Source organism: Loxodonta africana, chromosome 1, assembly GCF_030014295.1.
Source record: "Loxodonta africana isolate mLoxAfr1 chromosome 1, mLoxAfr1.hap2, whole genome shotgun sequence".
In the NCBI taxonomy this organism is placed as follows: domain Eukaryota; kingdom Metazoa; phylum Chordata; class Mammalia; order Proboscidea; family Elephantidae; genus Loxodonta; species Loxodonta africana.
This window is the reverse complement of record NC_087342.1, coordinates 10905725-10931656: the sequence shown is the minus strand read 5'-3', so window position 1 is coordinate 10931656 and position 25932 is coordinate 10905725. Positions and strand designations below refer to the sequence as shown.

The 25932-nt window shown below is 41.4% G+C and overlaps 1 protein-coding gene across 2 annotated transcripts; it reads left to right on the top strand.

Annotated features, from left to right (window-relative positions):
* The first annotated feature begins 1165 nt into the window (after positions 1-1165).
* Positions 1166-24827, top strand: LRRC58 (leucine rich repeat containing 58). Of its 2 annotated transcripts, none has more exons than XM_064285916.1 (4): positions 1166-1747; positions 13106-13234; positions 14726-15003; positions 18820-24827. In XM_064285916.1, exons 1-4 carry the CDS (start codon positions 1248-1250, stop codon positions 18933-18935), a joined length of 1023 nt encoding a protein of 340 aa, XP_064141986.1. In that variant the 5' UTR covers positions 1166-1247; the 3' UTR covers positions 18936-24827. The 2 variants fall into 2 exon arrangements, with proteins under 2 accessions (XP_064141986.1, XP_003412885.2); XM_003412837.4 differs by having other exon boundaries at positions 1171-1747; positions 18727-24827.
* The last annotated feature ends 1105 nt before the right edge of the window (positions 24828-25932 follow it).

Genomic DNA, 25932 nt, shown 5'->3' with positions numbered 1-25932 from the left:
AAGCCAGAGTCAGAATTTTCCCAGTAAAATCGTAAACTTCAGTACACTTGCTGTCAATTTCAATGCTGAGTTTTTTAATCGGTCAATTAATTTGAGCGATCTCCACAAACCTCTCCCATGCCTCCCAAGTTCACTCCTGGCCATTACCACTTAGACTAAAAATCATAAAAGTGCTTCCATAATTAAAATAAACTAAATGACCTTACTTGAGACATTATTTTTCCATCACTTTTTTTTTTTTTACAGAATCCTGTAGGGCAAGCAGGGCAGATATTACCTATATTTTATGGCTGAGAAAACTGGTATCAAATCCCTTGTCCAAGACACAAATCTGTTAACAGTGAACCCAAGATAGAAGCCAGGGACTCTGATTTCTAGGCCAGCTCAACAGGCTGCCTTCACACTCTGGGGTCAGTTTTGCCTTTTAATCCCTAACTCTCTATTCCTGGGGCTTGCTGTAATGGAGCTGAAACCGGAAACCCCATCTGTAGCCGTCGGAATCCATTCCGACTCACAGCGACCCTACAGGACAGAGTAGAACTGCCCCCTAGGGATTCCAAGGAGCAGCAGGTGGATCCGAACTGCCGACCTTCTCTTAACGGCCGAGCTCTTAACCACTGTGCCACCCGTGTTCACATACAATCCTTTAGACCAGGGGCCCCACTTCTAAACTGATCACCAAGCGGGCGGGACAAAGTGACGCGCGCACCCTCAAGGCCAAAGAGGCAAACGGTCCAGCTGTTTACAGAGGCGGCCCGGACCCCGGCGACAGGCCAGCAGACTGCAGGGACTCCAAAGCATGGCTTCCCCCAACCGGCAGGACCACAGGGCGACTTCGCATTCGCCGGCCTTTCCCCGCCCTCCGGGCGCAGCCCACGCACCGCCCCCTGGGCCCCTCTGCGCCCTGCGCCACGTGAGGCGACGCCCGGCCCCCGAGCGGCGCGCGTGAGGCGACGCCCGACCCCGAGCGGCGCGCGTGACAGAGACGGCGCCCGGCCCCCGAGCGGCGCGCGTGAGGCGACGCCCGGCCCCCGAGCGGCGCGCGTGACAGAGACGGCGCCCGGCCCCTCCGCGCCTCGCGCCACGTGAGGCGACGCCCGGCCCCGAGCGGCGCGCGCACCCCGCGGCTCCCGTCGCCGGCCTCGGCCGGGCGCGCCACTTCCGACGCAGCGCGGGTTCAGGTTCCGGGGCGCCGCCGAGCTCCGGCCTTCTCAGACTCCGGGGCCCCTCGGCCGGCGGCGGCCAGGATGGAGGAGGCCGGAGCCGTGGTGGCCGCGGCCGGGGAGGCCGAGCTGAACCTGTCCCGCCTCAGCTTGTCCCCCGAGACGCTGGAGAGCGAGCTGGAGGCGCAGGCCCAGGAGCGGCGCGGCGCGCGGGAGGCGCTGCTGCGGCTCCTGCTGCCTCACAGCCGTCTGGCGTCGCTGCCGCGGGCGCTGCGCAGCGGCTTCTCGCACCTGCAGCTGCTGGACGTGAGCGGCAACGCGCTGACGGCGCTCGGGCCGGAGCTGCTCGCGCTGCGCAGCCTGCGCACGCTGCTGGCCAAGAACAACCTGCTCGGCGGGCCCGGCGCGCTGCCCAAGGGCCTGGCCCAGTCGCCGCTCTGTCGCAGCCTCCAGGTGCTCAACCTCAGCGGCAACTGCTTCCAGGAGGTGCCCGCCTCGCTGCTGGAGCTGCGCGCGCTGCACACCCTCAGCCTGGGCGGCAATCGCCTGCAGAGCATCCCCGCCGAGATCGAGAACCTGCAGAGGTGAGCGCGGGCCTGCGGGGTGTGGAATGGGGCGGGGGCCGGATCCGGGGTGATGGCCAGGAGCCCCGGGGCGCCGACCCGGCTTCGTCACGTCACCGACCTCTTCCTGGCTCCCTCTTGAGCTCTTTGGCAGTGAGTGCTGCCCAGCCGTCTCAGCGAGTTGTGGGGAAGATGGTGTGCGTCATAACGTTTGGTGTATTGTGCTGGAAATATTCCATATGTGTCGTCTTTTTGGGTCTCGGGGTGTAATCCGAACTGCGTAGGTACCCCACCCAGTAACCCCGTGCCCTTGAGTCGATTCCGACTCATAGCGACCCTATAGGACAGAGTAGAACTGCCCTGTAGACTTGCCAAGGAGTGCCTGGCGGATTCGAACTGCCGACCCTTTGGTTGGCAGCGGAAGTACTTAACCACTACGCCACGAGGGTTTCCAGTAGGTACCCAGGCAACTGTAAATCTGAGGTTGTCACTTCCTTGCTCAGAAGTCTGCAGTGGTTTTTCATGCCTGTAGATCAAAGCCCTTGCCCTTAGCATAGCTTTCCACTAACGTTCACAGCTGCCCTGTCTCCGTGGCAATGCCAGCAGTGGTATTTGTGGAGTTCAGTGAGCCATGCACTTTCCCAGCCCCTCTAGGTGCTCACTAAATATGTGTTTAAGTGCTTATTTGTACACGTGCTGCTCCTTGGCTTGAACGGTTTCTTGCGTCTGGCAAACTCGTGTTCATCCTGTCTCAAGGGTCCCCTTTGTATAGCCTTCCTTTCCTGCTCCTTGGACAACAGTTGTTGCCTAAACGTCACTGGTTCCATACTTCATTCATCCCACCGTTGCATTTACCTTGTCGGTTGTAATTCTTAGTTTACAGGTCTATCTCACCTGCTGGATTATTCAGTAAATGTATGTTGAATTAAATGGAGGGAGGAACTGGAGAAGCATGATGGTGACAGCCCCCCAGAAGTTCCCTGCAGGGGAGTGAGAAATAGAGTGAGAGCAACTTCCTTGTCCAAAGTAGGGAAAAGCCCTATCTCCCATCCATAAAATGCTAGAAGGGACCATTGTGTTTAATGTAGTTAAAAGAATATTGGCCTGAGGATAAGAACTCTGGCTTCTTACTTAGCATGTCCTTAACCAAAATGAGGCTATTGGACAAAATGTCATGCATTTATTCATTCAACAGATATTTTATTGAGTACCTACTGTACGTCAGGTGCTGGGGTTACATTGGTGAGCATAATCTGTGCCCTTAGGTAGCTAACGTACTAGCAGAGGAGACAGACATCAAACAACCAACTGTAAACCTCACTGTTTAGTTACAGTTGTTATTGTGTGGGATTAGAGTGGAGAGATAAAAGAAGGTTTTGGGGTTGGTTAGGAGGCCGTTGTAACAGGATGAGAGATGATGATAGCTTATACTAGGATGATGCCTGTAGAAATGGTCAGAAATAAAAGGTTGGAGAGAGTTTGAAACAGGCTTTGGTCCTTCTAATTTTGATTTTACGTAATTCCAACCTTCTCATTTGAATTTCTCAATATACTGAGAAGAACCCAGGGCAAGTATTAATTCTATCACCTGGGGAAAAAAAGGTAGACCAAAAAATGCTACTTACTTACAATGTAATAGACCCTGTTGTAGGTGCTCTAAATATGCTTTTTAATTTTCACGATGACTCTATGATATGAAGACATACTCCCTTTTTTCAGAGAAAACTGACACTCAGAGAGTTTAAGACCCAAGATCACAAAGCCAGTAACTGGTAACAGTGGATTTGACCTCTGGGGTCTCTGAGTCCAAATCCATGAATTTTCCACAGTGGCAGAGTGGAACTGGAACCTAAGCCTTCTGACTTAAGTCACATTGCATATGTGATAAGAATTGTTCAAAGCTGCTTGCCTGATTGACCAGATATTCTGGGTTAATTAATATTTGTGCTACCTGTGGTCATTGTGCCTTTGGCTCCAACAGTGTGTGGGAACTTTTATGTCACTGTTTTCATCTTTCAGTTATATGCTCCGTTTCTCTCTACTGATAACAGTCAACACTAATTGAGGTTTAAACCATGCTGAAAGGGTTGTGTCGGTGTCGTCTACTCTTCGGGGTAGATGCAGTCTGGGCAATGACCTGATCCATTCTCTTCCTTTGACAGATGAGGAAATAAATTTAGTGTCAGTGACTTGCTTGGGGCCGGATAGTGACAGTTGAGAGTCATGTGGTTTAACTCTTAAAGGTGATTATTACTCCCTACTAAAATAATGCATTGAAGCTTCAAAAATGTAGAAACAGAGGTTCGGTCACTTAAACCCAGAAGTACCTGTCTGTCTTAGTTACCTAGTGCTGCTATAACAGAAATACTACAAATGGATGGCTTTAACAAACAAGTTTATTTTCTCACAGTTGAGAAGGCTAGAAGTCCAAATTCAGGGCACCAGCTGCAGAGGAAGGCTTTCTCTCTCTGTCAGCTGTGGGCGAAGATCCTTGTCATCAGTCTTCCCCTGGTCTAGCAGCTTCTCAGCACAGGGACAACAGATCCAAAGGATGCTGTCTGCCCTCAGCTCTGTTTTCTTGGTGGTAGGGGGTCCCCGAGTACCCACCCCCCTACCTCCCACCGCCCTCACCCCATCTCTCTGTTCGCATCTCTCTTATATCTTAAAACAGATTGACTCAACCTACAACCTAATCTTGTAGATTGAGTCCTGCCTCATTGCCCTACAGGGTTTCCAAGGAGTGCCTGGTGGATTTGAACTGCTGACATTTTGGCTCTTTTAGCTCTTAACCACTACACCACCAGGGTTTCCATTTAACCTCTAATCTTGCTTCATTAACACCACAGAGGTAGGATTTACAACACAGAGGAAAGTCACATTAGATCACAAAATGGTAGACAACCACACAATACTGGGAATCATGACCTAGCCAAGTTAACACACCTTTTTGGGGGTACAATTCAGTCCATAACACTGCCCAAGAACACCATCTTTTCTTAGAATAAACATGGATTCTCTAGATCTCATTGGTAACCATTTATGCCATGGCTGTGCTGCTTTTTAAACCTGGGCTAGTGTTTTTGAACCTTAGGAAGATATTTGCCCTCTTTAAGCAGTTTAAAAGATAACACAGACATTAAACCCAGCACCCAGTGCCATCGAATCAATTCCATAGGGAAATGCAGATCACAACCACGGTGAGATACTACTTGATACCCACTAGGATTGCTTTTATCAGAAAAACAGAAAATAACAAATGAGGATATGGAGAAATTGCTGAAGCTACTATGGAAAACAGTTTGGTGGTTCCTTACAAAGTTAAACGTAGAATGACCGTATGGCCCAGCAATCCCTTTCCTGTGTATATACCCAAAAGACTTGAAAGCAGGGACCCAGACAGATACATGTACACCAGTGTTCACTGCTGCATTATTCACAATAGCCAAAAGATGGAAACAATCCAAGTGCCCGTTAACAGATGAACGGATAAACAAAATGTGTTATATCCATATAATGGAATGTTATTCAGCCATAAATAGACATGAAATTCTGGTACATGCTACAGTATGGATGAACCTTGAAAACGTTGTGCTAGGTGAAGTAAGCCAGACACAAGTGGACAGACATTGTATGATCCCATGTATAGCAGATGTCTGGAATTGGCTTATATAGAGAGACAAAAGTTTATTAGTGGTCGTCAGGGGCTGGTGGAGGGAAATGGGGAGTTACAGCTTGAGGAGTACTGAGTTTCTGCATGGGGCAATGAGAACCTCTTGGAAATAGATAATGGTCATGGTGGTGCAACAAAATGAACGTAATGTCATTGAACTGTACACTTAAAAACTGTTTAAAATGTCAATTTTTTTGTTGTATGTATTTTACAACAATAAAATTAAAAATGCAGAATTTATAATCCATGAAAACGTCCCCTTTCCCCCCACCTTTCAGCTTTCCAGAAAGGAGACTTCAGCTCTCACTAAACAATAAATGCATGCTTTTGACGTAATTGGTGCACTGACCTCTTCAAATTTAGCAGTGTCTTCATGCGTGTGTTTTCTATACCTTGTTGATCCTGATCCTGGGAAGCAAAATCTTTAAAAACTGGTTTCTGAAAAATAACTTTGAAAGTACCGTAAATAAGCAGGTGCCGAAAATTTTATTTTTAGGGTTAACATAGTTCATCTGGTTTTTCCTCAGTAAGTAAGGATAATAACTGTTTGGCTGATTTATGAGTGAGCTCGTTTTTATAATCTTGGAAAAGTAGGTGTAATTTGTATTTTGATCTATTTCTTCTGAGCGCCTACCCCTTATTCCTCTCAATTAGCTCATAAATTAATTGAAGAAGAGCTTAATAACTTGTCACTCATAGACACAAACGAAAGCTTCAGGCTTGTTTGGCATCCAGAATGCTAGACATTTGGAGAGTAGGTTGGAGCACAAGTGAGTTTCTTTGGAACTCCTCCCCACAATCTTTTTTTCTCAAATAATGCTTTCCTTTTTCTGTTCATGGCTCCTCTCTCACTATCTGCTTGACTTGGTTTTAGAAAATGAAAATATGAGGATCTTGACAAAATAAAAATTAAAGATTAGTGCCCCAGAAAATTCACAAAAAAATACCAGACTTACTGATCTCCCAGAGACTGGAGGAACCCCCGAGACTATGGGCCCCGGACACCCTGCTAACTCAGAACTGAAGCCACTCTCGAAGTCAGCCTTTTAGCCAAAGATTAGACAGGCATATAAAACAAACAGTAACACGTGAAGAATGTCCTTCTTAGTTCAATCAAATATGGGAGACCAAACGGGCAACTCATGTCCAAATAATTTTTGGTACCAAAGATTATCATCTTTGGAAAGAGATGACTCAACTAGTTGATAAATAGTACATCCAAAACCAAACTTGTTGCTGTTGGGTCGATTCTGACTCATAGTGACACTATAGGACAGAGTAGAACTGGGTTCCCAGGGTTTCCAGGGAGCAGCTGGTAGATTCGAACTGTCAGCCTTTTGGTTAGCAGCCATAGTTCTTAACCACTGTGCTACCAGGTCTCCAAATAGTATATAGTAAGGTTTGAATAAAAACACTTATCAATTTAGACCCACATACTGAGTTTTTCTCTGCCTTTCAGCCTCTTCTTCTGCCTTGTTTTATTGCCTTATTTTGGGGCAGGTGCCAAGAGGTGAAGAGTCCTGGTGGTGTAGTGGTTAAAGTGCTCAGCCGCCAACCGAAAGGTCAGTAGTTCAAACCCACTAGCCGCTCCACAGGAGAAAGATATGGCAGTCTGCTTCTGTAAAGATTTACAGCCTTGGAAACCCTATGGGGCAGTTCTGTGCTGTCCTATAGGGTCACAATGAGTCAGAATTGACTTGATGGCAGTGGGTTTAGGTTATATGTTTTTTTTCGGGGGGGTGGTACCAAGAGATGATGCCTCCATTTGTGCTACCTTTGAACATGTAATGTACATCTGATATACTTTAAAAGCCTGTGATGAGTGATAATATTTAAATACGATTCAATGTGGGGATGCTTCAGGAAAACAACTTTCTTTATCCACAGATATATGGCTCTAATCTTACTATGAGGAGCCCTGGTGGTGCAGTGGTTAAGTATTCAACTGCTAACCTAAAGGTCAGTGGTTCCAACCCACCAGCTGCTCTGCTGGAGAAAGATGTGACAGTCTGCTTCCATAAAGATTATGGCCTAGAAAACCCCATAGGGCAGGTCTGCTCTGTCCTGCAGGGTCCCTGTGAGTCAGAATCAACTCGATGACAAAGGGTATTATCTTCCTGTCTTTCTGTTTTTTGCCTTTTTGTGTACATCCCTGTCTCCCTTTAATCCCATCTCCCTTTAACCAACCATAATATAGTACTAGTGTATATTTTTATCACATTTAATGCTGTTTTTATTTAGGTGGAAAAGCAAAACATTTTCTGTTTATACCTGCAGTTAAAGTTGATTGACACTAAGGGGGCTTAGCATATTTTTCAGTGAGTCATTGGCCTGTGCTAGAGAAAAGGCCCCCCACCACCCTCATAATGAGTGTCTGTAAGGATTGCTGAGGTGGTGTACTTTTCCAGATGCAACTTTAAGGTTTATCTGTTAACTCTAAATAGAAAGGAAAGGAAATGTTCCTTCCATAAGTTTAGTGAATGGTTTCCCTGTTTTCTACATTTGTCGAACACTGAAAGAATAGAATTGCTCCAACCCTGGTTATAGAGGTCGAGTGTGGACAAATACAAGAACATTTAAACATTACAACTTTGCTTCAAATTCAAGAATAGTTTCCTTTGTTCTTAATGAGCAGCATGTTTGGAATCAGTAGAGCGTGTTGTAGAAATTTAATAGAGAGAAATAGGCCTGAAAGTTTAAACTTAGTATGCTGATTGTATAATATGATTAATAATACCTGTCAATTGTGAAAGTGAACTTATACAATTGCATGATTGTGGGCTTGGTTGTGTCCGAGAGCATCAGATCCTTCTCTGCCAAAGTCACCTTAGTAACCGCTAAAATTTTGCATCTTTTCTGTCCATGCAGTCCCCACCCTGGACATTAATTGATATCTGACTACTAGAGGCCAGTTTCTCTTGGTTCCTTACCTAAGTGGATAGGAAGGACAGTATTTTAACTGTCCTTAAACTCACTCTTCCTTTTTTTCTCCCCCCACTAGACACTATTGCAAGTTGTTGTTTAAATATTGAATCCCTTATTAAAAGGACTTCTTAGATTGCTAAACTTTTTCCCAGTCTTCTCATTAAAGTACAGGTGTCCCCCCCATCTGAAAGAATGTTCCTATGAGACGTTTTGTAAGCTGAAATGATGTAAAGTGAAGAATCAATTACCATTAATTTATGTGAGAAAACTTTTTGAGCATTTCCAGGCCCAAAAAATAACCTACCAAATCATACTGAGTAACACATAAAACCTAAAATAGCACTAACATATGCTAAAAGCAGGACTGATATAATAAGTCCACAACCTGTATAAAGCAGGAGTTGAGTGTAGTTCCCAGGGAAGGAGCTTTACTCTTGTTGTTCCCGGTGTGTGGCTGCCTCTTTAATGGCTTGTTACAAAACAAACACTAAATGCTGTTTCCACTTTTTACTGTAAAAGCGAAAATCTCCTTTGAATTTCTATTGGTTAGCAAAAACAGGTACTAACGTAGATCTTTCGTAAAAGCCAAGCAATGAAAGTGAACTTTTGAAAAGCAGGGAATACCTGTAGTTCCGCTTCCATAGTAATTCTATTATTTAGACTCATAACTATGTGAAGAAGAATGCAGCATCAGGACTGGAGGAAGGCTCATTAACCACCTGCGGTATACAGATGAGACAACCTTCCTTGCTGAAAGTGAAGAGGACTTGAAGTACTTACTGATGAAGATCAAAGAGTGCATCCTTCAATATGGATTACACCTCAACATAAAGCAAAAATCCTCACAGCTGGACCAATAAGCAACATCATGATAAATGGAGAAAAGATTCGTCAAGGATTTTATTTTACTTGGATCCACAATCAACATCCATGGAAGCAGCAGTCAGAAAATCAAACAGTGTATTTCATTGGGCAGATCTGCTGCAAAAGACCTCTTTAAAATGTTAAAAAACAAAGATGTCACTTTGAGTACTAAGGTGTGCCTAACCTAAAACCTGTGCTGTGTTATTTTCACTTACTTCATATGCATACAGAAAACTGGACAATGAATAACGAACACTGAAGAAGAATTGATGCCTTTGAATCATGGTGTTAGGGAAGAATATTGACTATACCATGGACTGCCAAAAGAATGAACGAATCTGTCTCGGAAGAAGTATAGCCAGAATGCTCATTAGAAGTGAGGATAGTGAGCCTTCGTCTCATGTACTTTGGACATGTTAGCAGAAGGGACTAGTCCCTGGAGAAGGACATCATGCTTGGTAAAGTAGAGGGTCAGAGAAAAAGAGGAAGACCCTCAACGAGATGGACTGACCGTGGCTACTACAATGGGCTCAAGCATACCAACGATTGTGAGGATGGCGCAGGACCAGGCAGTGTTTCGCTCTGTTGTCCATAGGGCCACTATGAGTTGGAACCAACTTGACGGCACCTAACAGCAACAAGACTCATAATATCAGACTCAATATTGTATTCTTTTCAGGTAACTCATCATTGAAAAGTGGGATTTCTGAGTTACTGAGCACTAACTTAGGCTATTGATCCTATTAAACTCATGCCATGCTCGGTAGGACTATAGAATGCTATCTATGGAACCTTTTACACCAGTGCTGAAGCACTTATATGTAGGAGAGTTTAGTCGTGTAACCAGACAATTGATTTTTGCCACAAGGTAATCTTTGACAGAGTACAAATAACATATCAAAATTAAAGTTTTCTGTTTGCTTTTACTAAGCATTGTAAATCTAAAGAGGGAAATGCAATCTTGAAAGCTTTACACAATCAGAAATAGAAAAAAGTGTCATTAGTCAATTTTAAAAATGACAAAACTTCAGATTCAGATTAGCCTTTTGAATCACTACACATCAAGGAAAGGCTGAGATTATAAAAGCTGCACAAGAAATTCAGCAAATGGAAGAAATTGTACCTGAGAAAATATGATAAGGTAACCTGAAAAGAATTTAAAATAAGTTCATTATCTAATTTCAAAGAGGTAAAGGAAGGAGTTTTACCAGTGAAATAAGAATCGGAAGTTAAAAAACAACTGACAATTATGAAAACCTCAATTAGAAATGTTAGAAATAAAAATAGATAATTGTGAACTCACGAAATGGACTAAATGGTAGACTGAAGCCAGCCGAAGAGTAAATCAGTAAGCTGAAAGATCTCACTGAGGCATTCTCCAGAAATGTAGCACAAAGACAAAGAAACACATCAAAAAATGTTAAGAGACATGGAAGATTGATCCAGAAGTTCAAACTGCTGTCTAATAGGAATTTTAGAAAGAGAGAGAATGTAGGAGAAGCAATGTTTAAGGTATTAGTGGCTGAGAATTTCCCACAGCTAAAGAGAGATCTCTAAGTACTGAGAAGGAATAAACAAAAGTAAAATGATATCTTGACACATTATAGTAAAACTTCAGATCAATGATGATAAATAGAACATCATAAAAGCTACCAAGGAGGAAAAAAAAATTTTTTACCTGCAAAGGAATGGCAGTAATACTGGCTCTAATAAGATAATGGAGCAGTGTCTTCTAAGTGCTCGGGAAAAATAACTGTCAACCTAGAATTTTATGCCCAGCCAAACTGTTATTTAACAGTGAGGGAAAAATAAATAACTCAGACACAGAGGACTCAGATTAACCATGGATCCTTGCTGAAGTACCTTCTAAAGGATGTACTCCAAGAAGAAAAATGAACTTTAAAAGAAATAGCAAGCTGCCGAAAACAACTGTGAACACATAAATCAACAATACCTGTTGATGAATCCGAATAATTATCGATTGGAAATAAATATATTTAAGTTTATTTTCAAATCAAGGTAGAACTAATTCTAGAAGATAATATGAAGAGAAGGAAGCTTGGGTGTGTGTTTGGAAGGAAGGGGAAGAGCAAAGGAAATTAAAGGGGTAACTACTAGCAAAATCAAAATACCATATACAACTCAAAACTGTAGGATGGAACAAAAGAAAACTTGATAAGTACAACAGAAAGCAGAGCTGAAAGGAAAAATATATTGTGCTATACCGTGGTAATAGAAAACACAAGTCCAAACATATCAGTGATCGCATTGTACTCTGTTTACAAGTTACACTTAAAAATATCTCAGGAAGTTAAAGATATACCAGGCAAATCTCTTTTCTTGTCTGAACTGCGTTGGGCTCCAGCCTGGTCTTCCTGCTTCCATTCCCCATCACCCCATCCATTTTCCACAGAATAGCCAAAGTGATCCTTTTCAAGTCTAAGTCAAATTACGTAACTTGCCTTCGTTCAAAACCCATCGTACCTAGGATAAAATTCAAAATCCTTTGTATAGCCCTAAAGGCCCTGTGGGATCTGGCCCTCCCAGGTGTGCATTTTGTTTATGTTTATATATATTACAAGAACTGATTTTGCCACCCCCTCCTGCAGTAATCTTTGGGAGAAGCCTTTCCACAGTCATCACCACATGGAGTAGTGTTATGTTGTGATCAGTACATGCTCCGTCTAAAGTGTTGTTAACTTACCGTTGGGAAACAGGATAATTAACTGGAACTTAATTTTGCGATGGTGGTCAATTTCACATAGTTTGTTTAGATAGCCTCCGGAGAGTACATTTGCTATAGTCTGAGCAAAGAGAAAACTTAGAGACTTAAGACATGTTTATCTACTTTCCAGAAAAAAGGCTAGTAGTTTGCCCATTGGTTAGTAGTGCATCAGATCCAAGCATGTTGTTGTTGATTGCTGTCAGGCCGACTCCAGCTCACGGTGCCCCCGTCTGTATAACACAGCCCAGTGTTGCCTGGTCCTGCACCCTCTCTTCATGATTGTTGGTATGTTTGATTCCATTGTTGTGGCCATTGTGTCATTGCATGTCATAGAGGACGGTCAGCCTCACCTTCACGGGCTCTCCACTTTACCAGACATGATACCCTTCTCTTGCGATTGGTCCCTCCTGATGACACGTCCAAAGTAAGTGAGCTGAAGTCTCAGACAATATAGTGTGAGCCATAGGGTTTTTATTGGCTAATTTTCGGAAGTAGATTGCCAGGCCTTTCTTCCTTGTCTTAATCTAGAAGCACCGCTGAAACTCATCCACCGTGAGTGATCCTACTGGTATTTGAAATACCAGTGGCATAGCTTCTAGCGTCATAGCAACAGGCAAGTCACCACACTACAATAAACTGACAGAAATTTAAGGTTCCTGTAATCTGGCCTCTCTCCAGCTTTGTCTCTGGGTTCCTCAACTTGAATTCTCTTTTTCTATTAGAAGGTGTACTCGTTGTCCCATAAAAACCGTGTCCTCCAATCTGAAGTATCTTTCCTCTCATCTAAATGGGCCTAACTCAAAGCCCAGCTGAAGCTACAAAACTTTGGGGAAGCCTTTCCCAATCGGAACTACTGTGGTCTTTTCTTATTTTTCATCTTTTTTGACTCGTATATTTATGGATTGTTCTGCTTGTTTTGCTATTTTAATCCCATCTTGCTAATTTTGGGCCTTGGATTGTGTTGTTTAACTATGATATTGCCTAACGTTAGTGTGTCTTTCTGTGTAGCTGTAGAATAAGGTCTGTGAAGATTGCATTGTTTCTCTAGAAGCTGTATGTCATGTAGCAGATCTTAAGTAAAACATTTGCTGAATGAATAGATGAAATGTGTTCATTGTAGTAGAAATAATGAGGTATCTCATCCAACTTGTATTCATTTACTTTTTTCTTTTTTTGCTTCATTTATTTTTTGCAGTTTAGAGTGTTTATATCTTGGAGGAAATTTCATCAAAGAAATCCCACCAGAATTAGGAAATCTGCCTTCTCTAAATTACTTGGTATTATGCGACAACAAAATCCAGAGCGTGCCTCCTCAGCTTTCACAGTGAGTATTTTGGGCAGTTTATGTATACACGGAAATCCAAATCTAGGACTTACGGCCTCTATTCACCCACGTGTTTTATATATAAAAAATAATTAGCGCTCTCAAAGTAAGTGATGCATGAGAAGCATAGTTCTGAGGTTTGTTGTGAAGTTGGATTGCTTATTTTTAATGTTATTTTTGAACATTCTGGTTTATTCCTCAGAATATCTGTTCAGCCTCTTTGCTCTAATCAAAATTAGAGCATAAATTTGGCATTAATTTCTGCATCGGAATCGACTCGTTGGGAATGGGTTTGGTTTTGGGTAGTTTGTGTGATTTTTTAGTGCTTTTATGTTTGACAATGAAGCATTCTATCCTAATTAAGCTTTGTAACATGAAGGATCTGGATTTATGTTGTATTTAAAATCTTTTCTCTTAGATAATCTGAATTACATAGCATGTCAAAAAAAAAAAAAAAAACGGTCTGTAAATCTAGCAGGTAGAGCCCTGATGGCATAATGGTTAAGCACTCAGCTGCTAACTGAAAGATCAGCGGTTCAAACCCACCAGCCACGCCATGGGGGAAGAGATGTGGCAGTCTGCTTCCGTAGATTACAGCCTTGGAAACCCTGTGGTATGGGGCAGTTCTACTCTGTCCTGTAGGGTTGCTGTGAGTCTGAATCGACTTGACGGCAATGGGGTGCCACATCAGAGTACTTACATTCAGCTCTCTAAGATTCCAAGAGGAACCCTGGTGGTGCGCCACTGCTAACCGAATGGTTGGTGGTTTGAACCCACCAGCTGCTCCATGGGAGACAGATGTGGCTGTCTGCTCCCGTAAAGATTATAGCCTTGGAAACCCTGTGGGGCAGTTCTGCTCTCTGTTGTAGGGTGATTATGAGTCGGAGTAGACTCAAAGGCGATGAGTTTGTCTTGGTTTTTTTTGAAGATTCCAAGGGCAAAAGTACATGACATTTGCAAATCTTTACTGTGATCTCATTTACAAAACAAACAAACAAACAAACCCATTGCTGTCGAGTGGATTCCGACTCTTAGTCACCCTATAGGACAGGGTAGAACTGCTCCAGAGGGTTTCCAAGGAGCAGCTGGTGGATTCGAACTGTCGACCTTTTGGTTAGCAGCCACAGCTCTTAACCATTGTGCCATCTTTTAAATTTTACTCCTGTTGACCTTACGCGCTCATTCTTACGGGGAAATCAGGCACTTTACATGGATATATACATATATGTGGAAACTCTGGTGGCATAGTGGTTAAGAACTATGGCTGCTTACCAAAACAGTTGGCAGTTCGAATCCACCAGGTACTCCTTGGAAACTCTATGGGGCAGTTCTACTCTGTCTTGTAGGATCTCTAGGAGTCGGAATCAACTCAGCGGAAATGGGTCGGGATACATATATATACATATATGAAGATTGCTAAAGAAAAATACTTAGCTTTCTTGATAACTCTGTTGCGTACCACCATTGATCTTTGTACTGCATTCATTCCAGGTTGCATTCACTTCGTTCCCTGAGTCTTCACAATAACTTGCTGACATACCTACCTCGCGAGATCCTCAACCTTATTCAGTTGCAAGAGTTGAGTTTGCGAGGAAATCCGTTGGTTGTTCGTTTTGTTAGAGATTTAACCTATGACCCTCCAACTCTCCTGGAACTAGCTGCACGGACTATTAAAACCCGAAACATTTCCTACACTCCCTATGATCTCCCTGAGAATCTTCTCAGATACTTAGGTTTAGCCAGCAACTGCCCAAACCCAAAGTGTGGAGGTGAGTTAATTCATTGTTCATATTTCATACTCATTTAGCTATTTTTTTTTTTCATTTGATGATCTAAGTATTGCTTTAATTAGCCAGGTCTTCTCTCAGAGAAAGGCAGGTGGCCTCTGTTTTCTGTTTCCTTCATGTTTTCAGCTGTTTACCACAAAGTAAGACATTTTACCCACTGTGGGTTCTCTTTTTTTGTAATTCTTTTCATAATACTTTACCATTCTTAACACAAGGAAGGGTACCCAGAACGTCTCATCCTGTCTTGGAACTCTATGAGATAGTGAAGGAAGATGGTAAAATGAGAGGAAGCATAAACTGTCCTGATTATTTTTAAAAAGGGTCTCAAATGTTTGGACACCTTCCATATTTATTTGAAAGACCTTTTCTTAGGCTCACCATCTGTCTTTCAGGCACCTTTACAAGAATGATTCAAGAGGTATGAAAACAGGCTACATGTGTGTTGATTTCAGGATGTATCCTGGAACTTTATATTCTTCTGAGTCCCCAGTTCAATATTTCCTGAGTTTAGAGCATTTAGAAGGAATTGAATAAATTATGTAATATAAGGCAGAGTAAAGTAAGTGTCTTAAGGGTGTGAAAGTGCTGTTGGAAATGGGAGGGGCGAAAGAGGACATTTAATGAGATCTGGAAAAGATGATGACTCTTGCAGTATGCCCCAAAAGGTGACTTGGACTGGGATGGGGTAAGACTGAGGTTAGGGGGCTTTTCAGATGAAGAGAGCAAAGTAGAGGCAGAATGTTGGGTGAGTAATAATTCCTCTGGAATGTATAGTTAGGGGGGTCAGGAGAGACAAGAATGAAAAAGGTACGTCGAGGCCAAGTTGTGAAGGGCTTGGAGTGCCAGGGGATGTGGGTGGGAATTGGTGAGTCTGATGTCAGGTAATTTTATTTTGGTGCCTTCATAAAGACTACTTAAAAAAAAAAAAACAAAACCCACTTTAGTAAGGGTTCAGAGAGGTTTTTACTGTTGCAAGATAAACATAGGTGCTGAGGACATGCTGCACGATGATGGTTGGAACCAGCTGGTGCTTTCCTTGGACGTCCCATCTTGTCTTGAAACTGTCAGAAGGTTAAAAAGGGAGAAAATGATTAAATTCATCAAAGAATATTAGAACACAAAAAAGACACTACCCTGGGCCGTTTGTGGGCACTCCCAGAATTAGAAGCAGAGGTCACTGTGCTGTATCAAGTCACACGTGCTTACGGTTTTCTGTGTGGCTCTCCTTTCCTAAGTTGGGTTTAACAGTGGCAAGGGAATTCACACCAGACCCGCATGCTTAATAGTTTAAATCTAGTCTCTTCTTTAAAAACAGAGTTGTCTTGAGTCAATTCCAGCTCATGTGTGTCAGAATAGAACTTTGCTCCATAGGGTTTCAATGGCCAATTTTTTGGAAATACATCACTAGGTCCTTCTTCCAGGGTCCCTCTGGACAGACTCAATCCACCAACCTTTTGGTTAGCAGCCAAGTGCTTAACCGTTTGTGCCACCCAGGGACTCCTGGTCTCTTCTTTGAACCTTTCCTTTTCTTTCAATCTGTCCTTTTCTAGAATGGACCTCTGCAAGGATTCTCTTTTCTCTCTGAAATGATTTCTTTACAACTGCGAGAGAGGAAGGAGGGAGTGGAGGGAGGAAGGGAGGGAAAGCAAGCAAGGAAGGAATAGAAGAGGTTAGACAGAAATTAGGTCAGACAAGAAGGTCCAGAAATCCTAGGGATCCAGAAACTGTCACATCTTTATGGCAGGAAAGTGGAAGAAAAGTTCAGAGTCCATAGGAAGAGCCATGACCAATAAAATGGCAGACTCCCCAGGTTCCTGGGCAGCCATCCCACAGTGACTGTTTGAGGGCTGAGCATTTCTAGGGCTCCCTGTGTAAATTGGGGTAGGGAGTGGTTCGACAGCACTGGGTTGGTTTTTGGGTACTTCAGTATACTGAGATGCTATTTATCTTAGGAACAAAAATGCTTTAAAAGATTTTAGATTTTAAAACTTTTTACTTTAAAATTTTAGGTAATATATAAAATGAAACCATTAAATGTTTCCCCCCTCAGACTCATTATTTACTCAACTGTAAGTTAAGCTAAAATAATTTTATATCCTGTTAGAGATTTTGTTGTTACGTAGTCTGAGATTTTGCAGATGACAAATAGTATTGTGTTAGTTTAACTCATGGGATCTCCATAGTGCTTTATTTTGTTACTTCCAGCTGTTTTCAGGAAGCACATATTTTTTGCAATTTTATTATGGGTCTGTTGGTTGGCCAGTTTATTGAATTGTTCAAAGTAACATACCATGAATTCCCCTATTTAAACTATGAGTTTTGTTTGTTTACTGCAGGATTTACTGCAGGGTTAGTGGGGAAGTATCAGGAAAACAGAGCAAATGTTGTTTCTCCTTGCTTGCACCACATCTGTTTACTTTGGCACCTTTTGTGCTACACACAGAGTAGTTGTGCCAGAGGAAACATAGGTGAGTATAGAGGTTGAGGGTCATCCCCAGAAGGACAGTGGGACCCAAAGTTCTAGATGTAGTAGTTACACCGCAACCATTGTGACAGCTCGTGTGTGTCGGAGTGTGCGGTGTGTCCCTGAGGGTCAGCTAGGACATAGGCAGAGCAGCGCCTGTTCTCCTCTGAGCCCTAGCTCCCCTGACCTCACCTCGTTCTCACGTAGTACGTGTGGAGGTGTCTCGTTCAGCGGATGGGTGCACTAACACATCAGGCAGTGCGTAGTGAGACCGGTGTGTGTTGGATATGCCCTGGACATGTTTTCCTACATTTCTCACCTCTCAGCTGTCTTTTTGCCGCAGGCCAGAGGCCATCAAGAGCAGAAGGGATCCCGACCTAAAACAAATTATTTTACACATTTTTAAAATGGAAAATGGTCCTTAGAGTCCCAGTGCACAGACATTTGTTTCACTATCAGAAATTGTTTGGGAAGTGGCTGGGTCGGGGGGGGGGTTTTCCTGGTAAATCAGACCGGCATGTATCCCAAGTGCCACCCTACTTGCTGTCTCCCATCCCTAAGATTTCCAGGTCATCGAAGCAAATTTCCTGTCATAGGCCTGTGAAAGATTGGGAAATATTGAGCCGAAGGGCCAAAGAGTACAGGAGTGTGGAATTAGGAGTCAGAAGAGCTGGGTATTTGTTTTAATATATAATTGTGGGAGAGTCAAGTGAGACCATTTGTGAAACAGCTTTGGAACCTACAGATTCAGAGCCTGTGCAAACGTAAGGTGCCATTTTGTTTAATTTTGGCTCCCCAACAAGTAAGAGCAGGGAGACTGAAAGCTACCTCCTTTCTGAAAATTTTGAGTATAATAACTAATTCTTGATTAAGATTATTATTATTGGAGTTTTCTTATGCTCCCTGACTTGGGGGATGAAAGAAGGGCACTTTAGGTATCCTACAAACTCCATCAGCCACTCCCCTCCAAGTCACCCAGAGAAAACAAGCAAAGTAAACCATATGTTTTCTATGCCGGATCCTTTTAAGGTGAATCCCTGGGTCTCCTGTTTGAAGCCAAATTGCCGCCCCTAAGACCTTATAATATTTCTGTAGATAGCTGTAGAAGCTGCTACTACTTCTGCCTGAGATCCACAAGAGGAGAGTTTATATGATGTTTCTCAAGAATGCTGGAGAAGGGTTGAAAATGCAACGGTTTCTTTGCTTTGTAATGATTACATTGTATTCCTTCCTCTCTCCAGGAGTCTACTTTGACTGCTGTGTCAGGCAAATTAAATTTGTGGACTTCTGTGGGAAGTACCGCCTTCCACTGATGCATTACTTGTGTTCCCCAGAGTGCTCTTCCCCTTGCAGTTCGGCCTCTCACAGCTCCACGTCCCAGAGCGAATCTGACTCGGAAGATGAAGCTGGTGTTGCTGCACACAGGATGCAGAAAGTTCTTCTTGGTTGAAAAGAATGCAGTGTGGTGTGAAACACGGAAAGACTGAGCAAAGGTGGCTAGAAAGGCGAGTTGGAAGTTCACTAGACCCTCACCTCGTTTCCATCTTGAATGTCTATGTGTGTATTGGAGATGATGTAAAAGATGTTGTGTTTCATCTACTTCAGCAGGAACAAGTCCAGTAACATGTTTGAATTCTTTGAATATGATTTACTCTGAACGGCAGTTTCAAATTTAGTTGATCGTTTGCAATTTTCACTCAAATTTTGTGTGAGTCACACAGCAGAATGATACGTTCTGACAGGCAGTACTATAATAAACCAAGACTTGTGGCAGTAGAGATGAAGAAAGTATCAGAACTATAATTCTTACCAGAGTTGGCCTTGGGTTTAGATTGAACATTGTGCCATAAAGAGGATTGGACCTTCCTTCTTACGCTGCCCATGTCTGAATTTCAGTACCAGTCAGATAAACTCAGAGATGGTTGCATAGGACCTACACTTCCCTGACCTACTAATGCTGGTCAAGTAAGGGATGTAACTTTTGTGTGGGATATTAAAACTCTTCACTCTGCTCCTCTGTTCTACATGGTGGCTGTTAGTCTAACCAGCAGCCGCTGTTAGTGTAGTGCCTTAATCCTAGTAAGGATATAGCCTTACTCAAGATATAATGCTAGAGCTTCTTATAACCTGACATATTACACAAAACACTATAAATATGCTTTATCAGAACTAGGTAAACAACTTTATATCTGACATTTGAGCTCATGGCACCTTAGCTTCATTTTTTTGTTTAAACACAAAGTGAAGCCCCCTGCAAGCAAATCACTTTGACACTTAATGGGAGGCCACAGTCTTCATCAATCTGTTCATTAGAAGACAGATACCAGTTTTCAGCAGAAAAGATGTACGCTATGAAAGCTCTTGTATATCTTGTATTTAATGAGAAAAAATGAATTTAAAATTTTTTAATAGCTATGACTCTTGCCTATGTCTATGTACTGTACTGTAGCTTTCTAACACAACTATTTGTTCAGTTGTAACTAAACTAATACAGCTAGCCAAATAAAATTGGGGGCAGGAGTCAGCTTGTTTATACACAGTAGAACAGAGCTTCGAAAGCTGCTTTGACAATGGAATACTTACTGAAAATAATGTATTGATGAAATTTAAAAAATTCGTTAAAATACTGTATCCTTAAAGTATAACTGAAAAATAATTTTAGAGATTGCTATGAGAAATGAACAAAAAAGAAAAAGAAATGACCAAATTTTTATTAATCTGTTTAATATGCATTAAAAATTGCATAATAATATAAGTTGGTATAAAATAGCCCGTACAAACTAGCACTCATGAGATAATCAGCATATAATAACGTGACGGTTTGTTGGTAAATGTTACTTCTACCGTAACGCACAGGCCAGACGTGCATTAGTGCATTGCGGGTGTTCATGACTGGGGTGCACCATTTATATTGCCTCTGTGTCTGGATCACATATGTCAGATTGTTGTACAGTAATGATACATACTTGCCTGAAGTATTTTCATATGTATATATAATTTTTTATTTTAGAAGAAAATACAGAGTAGAATAGTTAGGTGTTTGTTTATTTTTATGTTAATTCATGAAACATCACAAGAGTTTCATGAACTGCAGTTGTGAAACGCTGCTATAGAGTGGGTCCTTTCACTTTGTTACATAATATAGTAAGATTCTTTATTCCTTTGATTGAGCAATTTTCTCTGTCTGTAGAAGTAATGCAGTATGTTTCTAATGCCTAGTGCGTGAGTGATTACATCATAAAATAGAAGTGATAAAAAGCAAGTCTACGTTGTTTACTTCCCCATTCAAGCCATAGCAAGCTGCAAACCACGAAATTTCAGGAGGGAGAGATGATGTAGGCATTGCTTAAATGACAGCCCCAAAATGTTTTGGAAGTAGGTGACTTAGTTAAGATGCATAAAATATTTTCATAGAAAATAAATATTGTGTTCATAGTAAAATACTCAAATTGATGTGACCAAGTTTTTCTAATTTAAATGCCTCTGCTTGCTTCCCATTTGGCTGCCAGCTTGACCTAAGTGGTATCTTGGGTAATCTTCTAAGAGTTAGTCTTTGGGTTAAGTATGTAAACGTAGTACTTAACCTTACGTGACCCTTTCAGCTTCCTTGAAAGAAGGTGTACAATTGAACTTCTATAGACATAGATGAGTTCAACCAGAAAGAGTTTTTAGCCTTTGCTGTACGGTGTAGAGCCCTCATGGTAGAGTGGTTAAGCACTTGGCTCCTAACCAAAAGCTTGGCAGTTCAAATCCACCTCCCATTCTTTGGAAACCTTATGGGGGCAGTTCTCCTCTCTCCTATAGGGTCACCATGAGTCAGCATCGACTCGATGGCAACAGTTTTGTTTTTTTGGTTTTTATACAATGCAGATTTATACCATAGTGTTTTTCAACAAAATGTATGGTTCTCTGTATGTACAGTTTAAAATCTACCATCTGTGTGTAGCCATCTTCGGTGAATTTTAATGAGATCTACATTTAAGTGTTTTATTATTTTTGTAAATTGTTGACCTAACCTTTTATAAGAGCTGCTGATAATTTCTAAGATTTTCCCTGTTTTTTTTTTCCCTTGACTTCCCTGTTTTCATAACTGGTTATCATAGAAATTAACCAGAAGGTGAGACATAAGGGACCTGATAATATGGAAACCAGATAATCGGCTCCTAAGCCATAGACTGTATCTTTAAAATGACAGCCTATCTCTTTAGTTGCTAAGTCACGTTTGTGTCTAAACTATAGGTAACAAAGTAACTTTTTTTTTAGTGATTTCCAAAACTGCAAAGCCTGATTTTCATAATGAAATAAGGTGTTAATAATGCTCGACTTGAATGATTTTAGTGACCAAAACTTCTGTGGACCAAAGCATTAATATTTTTAGAATTAGATTTTTCAGTACTAATATTTGGAATGGGGATGGGTAGAGTACACATTCTTAAAGCCTTTATTTCCAGAATCCATTTCTCTCAGTGTCATCAAACTGTGTTGGTGAAATCGTTGTAGGATTTTAGGAAATAAGATGAGCTAATACAATATTTTGCTTCCACGGTGCCAGGGACTGGCTGACCTTAGGGCAGGCTCGTCAGGACTCTCAGTATTACTTGTGTTTGAGTTGTGGAGGTAGATCTGAGGGTGATCATTCATATTTTACTTCTAAATACATGCCCGAGGTGTCTCCTGTTCTAAGATTCCTGGTATTTGGAACTTTAAGTTTGCCAAATTTAAATGGATTTGCATTGTAAACTGTATTTCAAGATAAAGAAAATTTTGTGTTTATGTAATTAAAACTAAAGGCAGTCCATACTAAGGCAGGGTGACACTGCAGACCAGTTCTCCCAGACGTCATAAATATCAGGGTTAAACAACAGGAGAAAAGGCAGAGGCGCATCGCTGGAGTATTAAATGAAAGAGGTCTTTAAAGGCCATGAAGGCTGGGGAAGGGGAGTTAGCAGGCTCCCAGGGAGAGCCCAGAGCCAGGAAAGCCCACTAAAGTCATAGTGAAATTGTTTAGAAAGTTTTTTAGTGGCCCGCTGAAAGCCTCTGTCACCACATTTGTTCGCTGTCTGTTGGGAGATTGCTCACATCCCTCCATAATGAAAAGTCAGCAAGTAGTCAGACCTTCTTATTGGCCGGCCTTGATCTTCCCAAAGGGAAAAAGTAATACCTCATTAATCTAGTATCTGTGGTACAGCAGGTACACTTAGGTTAATGTTTACTTTTTCACTGTGTAAAAAAAAACACTAAGCAAATAATTACTACAAATAAAGCTTGACCTTTTAAAACATTTTTAGCAATAGCTTTATATAAGAAGCTAATGGTTGTTACTCCTTAATCTTCATAAGACCTTTTACAGGCAAAATTGTATCAGTTGCAATATGTGTATGTAAATTATCTATGCTGCATTTATTTAGAAATACCTAATTTTTAACTAACCCCCTTTCCTCTCATTCAAAGTCAAGATTTTATTATGTATTAATATTACTGTCCAGTTAGTCCAAAATAGTGATCTTTTAAGTTATGCTGGGTATGTAACAGTAAACACCCACATACAACACTGTTGTAGAGGTATTTAAGCACTGTGACCTGTAATACACAGTTCTCGTTACTCTGTGTAGAACAGAAGTACTTGGCCTTCATTGTTGCTATATTAACTTCTACACCCTGTGTGACATTGATGAATGTGAAAGCATCCACTTCTGTATTTTCATTATAGTCATGATCTCTTTAATGGTAGCAGTGCCTTCATTTGTGATCAGAACATCTGTGCCTTACGCTTGGGGACTAGAAGTTGTTTGCGATAGATCCTTCACATTTGACTTGAGGGAGAAAGACTGATCCTGGGAGACTCCTTCTCTCAAAATAGGGCCTAATGCCTGTGAGTCTAGGGCTTCTGGGGAGGGAAACTCAGTCCTGCACACTGTCATGGAAGGTCACAGCCACAAGGATTAGGTGTCCCCTGAAATAAAATTAACGAAAAGGTATATTCTTCTTTTGTATTTTATAAAGAAATGTTATGTGGGACCACTGAAGAAATACAGCAGTTCCTAATCGACTTTGTATTTATGACATCATATGGCTGCTGACCAAAACGTTGGCAGTTTGAACCCAACAGCTGCTCTTTGGAAACCCCGTGGGGCAGTTCTGCTCTGTCTTACAGGGTTACTATGTGTCGGCATTTACTCGATGGCAATGAGTTTGGTTTGTTTTTTTTTTTTAAGATATTACCATGAGGCCTAGCATTTTTTCCCATTGGTTTGCTTTGTAATGCTAGGGTGAAAGGAGGTATATTTAATATTTTTGCATGTAAGTATTCCCCTTCTTTTTTCTCTTTTTGGCCCGTCTTTATTGATGTAGAAAATAACAATTTACTGTCAGACATTACACATTGTTGAATACTCACAGGGTAATAGTGATTTGGGTGCTACTAGACTTTACCTGGCCTTGGTCAGTTTCAGTTATTGTTGTAAAGGACAGTATTCAATCTAGTAAATAACAACGTATTAGTGTAATAAAGATTGTTCATATACAGTCATACCAGAAAGCCGTGCTGGAGAGACCGTCTGCATTCACCAGAACTCTCCTTTCTTTGTGAGTAAATTGGATAAGACTCTTTTATTCTAAATTCCAGTTAGGGGAGGAAACTATGAAGAGATTGACATTGCTGTTGCTGGCACTGCAAAAAACAAATGACTAAATTCATTAATTTTTCTGTGTACACCAGTGTTTTAAGAGAATCCTTTTACTAACTGAAACGGTCGACATTGATGTATTATTGAGAAAGACTGTTAACCTCAACAATCAGGTAGAGACCTGTGTGCCTGCAACTGAAGTGTGCATTTCTGAATCTACTTTGTATTCATGGGAAACAAAAACAGTGGGAGAAATTTTTAGAATAACTAGTATTTTAATTTTTAGAATGCATGGGATTTCAAGGTATCAACAAAGGATGCTGAAAAGATACTTTTACTTTGGTCAGATTGCTTTTTGTGGTCTGATTTCTTCATTTTCTGAATTTGAAATCTTGTGAATTAGGAATACCTATTTGTAGACATACAGATATTTAAAACTTAATGATAACAATAAATGTAATTCAATAAACGTAATTCAGTCACTGAATTTAATGCAACAATTAAATTTTATTTCAGGGCAAGATATAGTTTATTGTATCAAATTTGCATATTATAATGGTAGATGCTCCAAAAAGAATAAGCTACTTCAATTGTATTACCTTTTCCCCCCAGAATGGACAAAAGAATGTGATCCTATATTAAATAGCCCTCTGTGTGAATTTTGCCTTATCAAACATTGTGCCTGACTTTATTAAAAGTGTTTTGTTGGAATGTTACTCTGTATTCTGAAAAATTAACAGTGTTTTAATTTTAATTGACAAGTACTTTTCTTTAAAAAAAATTTTTACAAATCCTTGCAATGTTGGTATTTGCCTGGTTACTTGCTATACATCTGTTAGGAAATTTATTCAGTGTATGAATACATACATTAAGCAGTTACTGTCTGCTAAACGCAAGGGATAGAAGATGAGGTAGACCTTGTCCCTGTTTGCGAGAGTTCCCTCTGCTTCCACAGTCTCAACAAATTTATGGATGCATCCTCTAATAAGAAATTGGTGACATCATCTTGCTGACTATGGTTAGTTACTTCTTGCTTTTAGTCCAAAATAACACTATCTTAACCCAGAGTATTACAGTGCTTTGTATAGTACAAAGTATTGTAGTACTCAGTGTCATAACTGAACACACTGATACTACAACACTTCACCTTCCTGTTCCTCGGTGCTATTACTTTAGTGACCCTAGAATATCTGACATCATTTTAGATTCCAGAGTTTGTAGAATACACTGGTTAGGGATTGGCATAAACAGAGTGGATAGGAAAAACGCCTTTATAAAACATCTAATGTTCTAATTTGCTGAGATGGGAAGCTTGTCACGTCCCTGGCTAGTGCATCAAGAGGCCCCTTGGAAATACACTGGTGGGGGTGTTCTCCTTAGAACTAGTGTCTGAGGAAATTTTTCTTCTGTAATGACTTGTCTAAGTCTTTGTAGATGTTAAATAGGAAGGTGGGATGTTTCAGGGGATATGTAACCCACTTGTTCGAGAGAGAAAATGACTTTTCCAAGACTCCCCAGGCTGAATCTTGGATCCAAGCCTCTGAATTCACACTTCAGTGCTGTTTCCATCATAGTATGCTCCCTCCTTTATTTCCTTAGAACCAGTACTAACCCTCTGACAGGAAATCAGTTACAGTATGGGTGCTACGCTGTGACTGGCCTACCAGCATCAGAGCAATGCGGCTGTAGTACCTCTTCTCAATGTATACATTTGCAGAGTTTGAGATCTGGTGGGGGCCATTAGGTAATAGTAAACATCTGGGTAGCTCTTTACTGTTTTCAAAGTGCATTTCAGAGCCTACCTTAATCCTCATGCCCTGA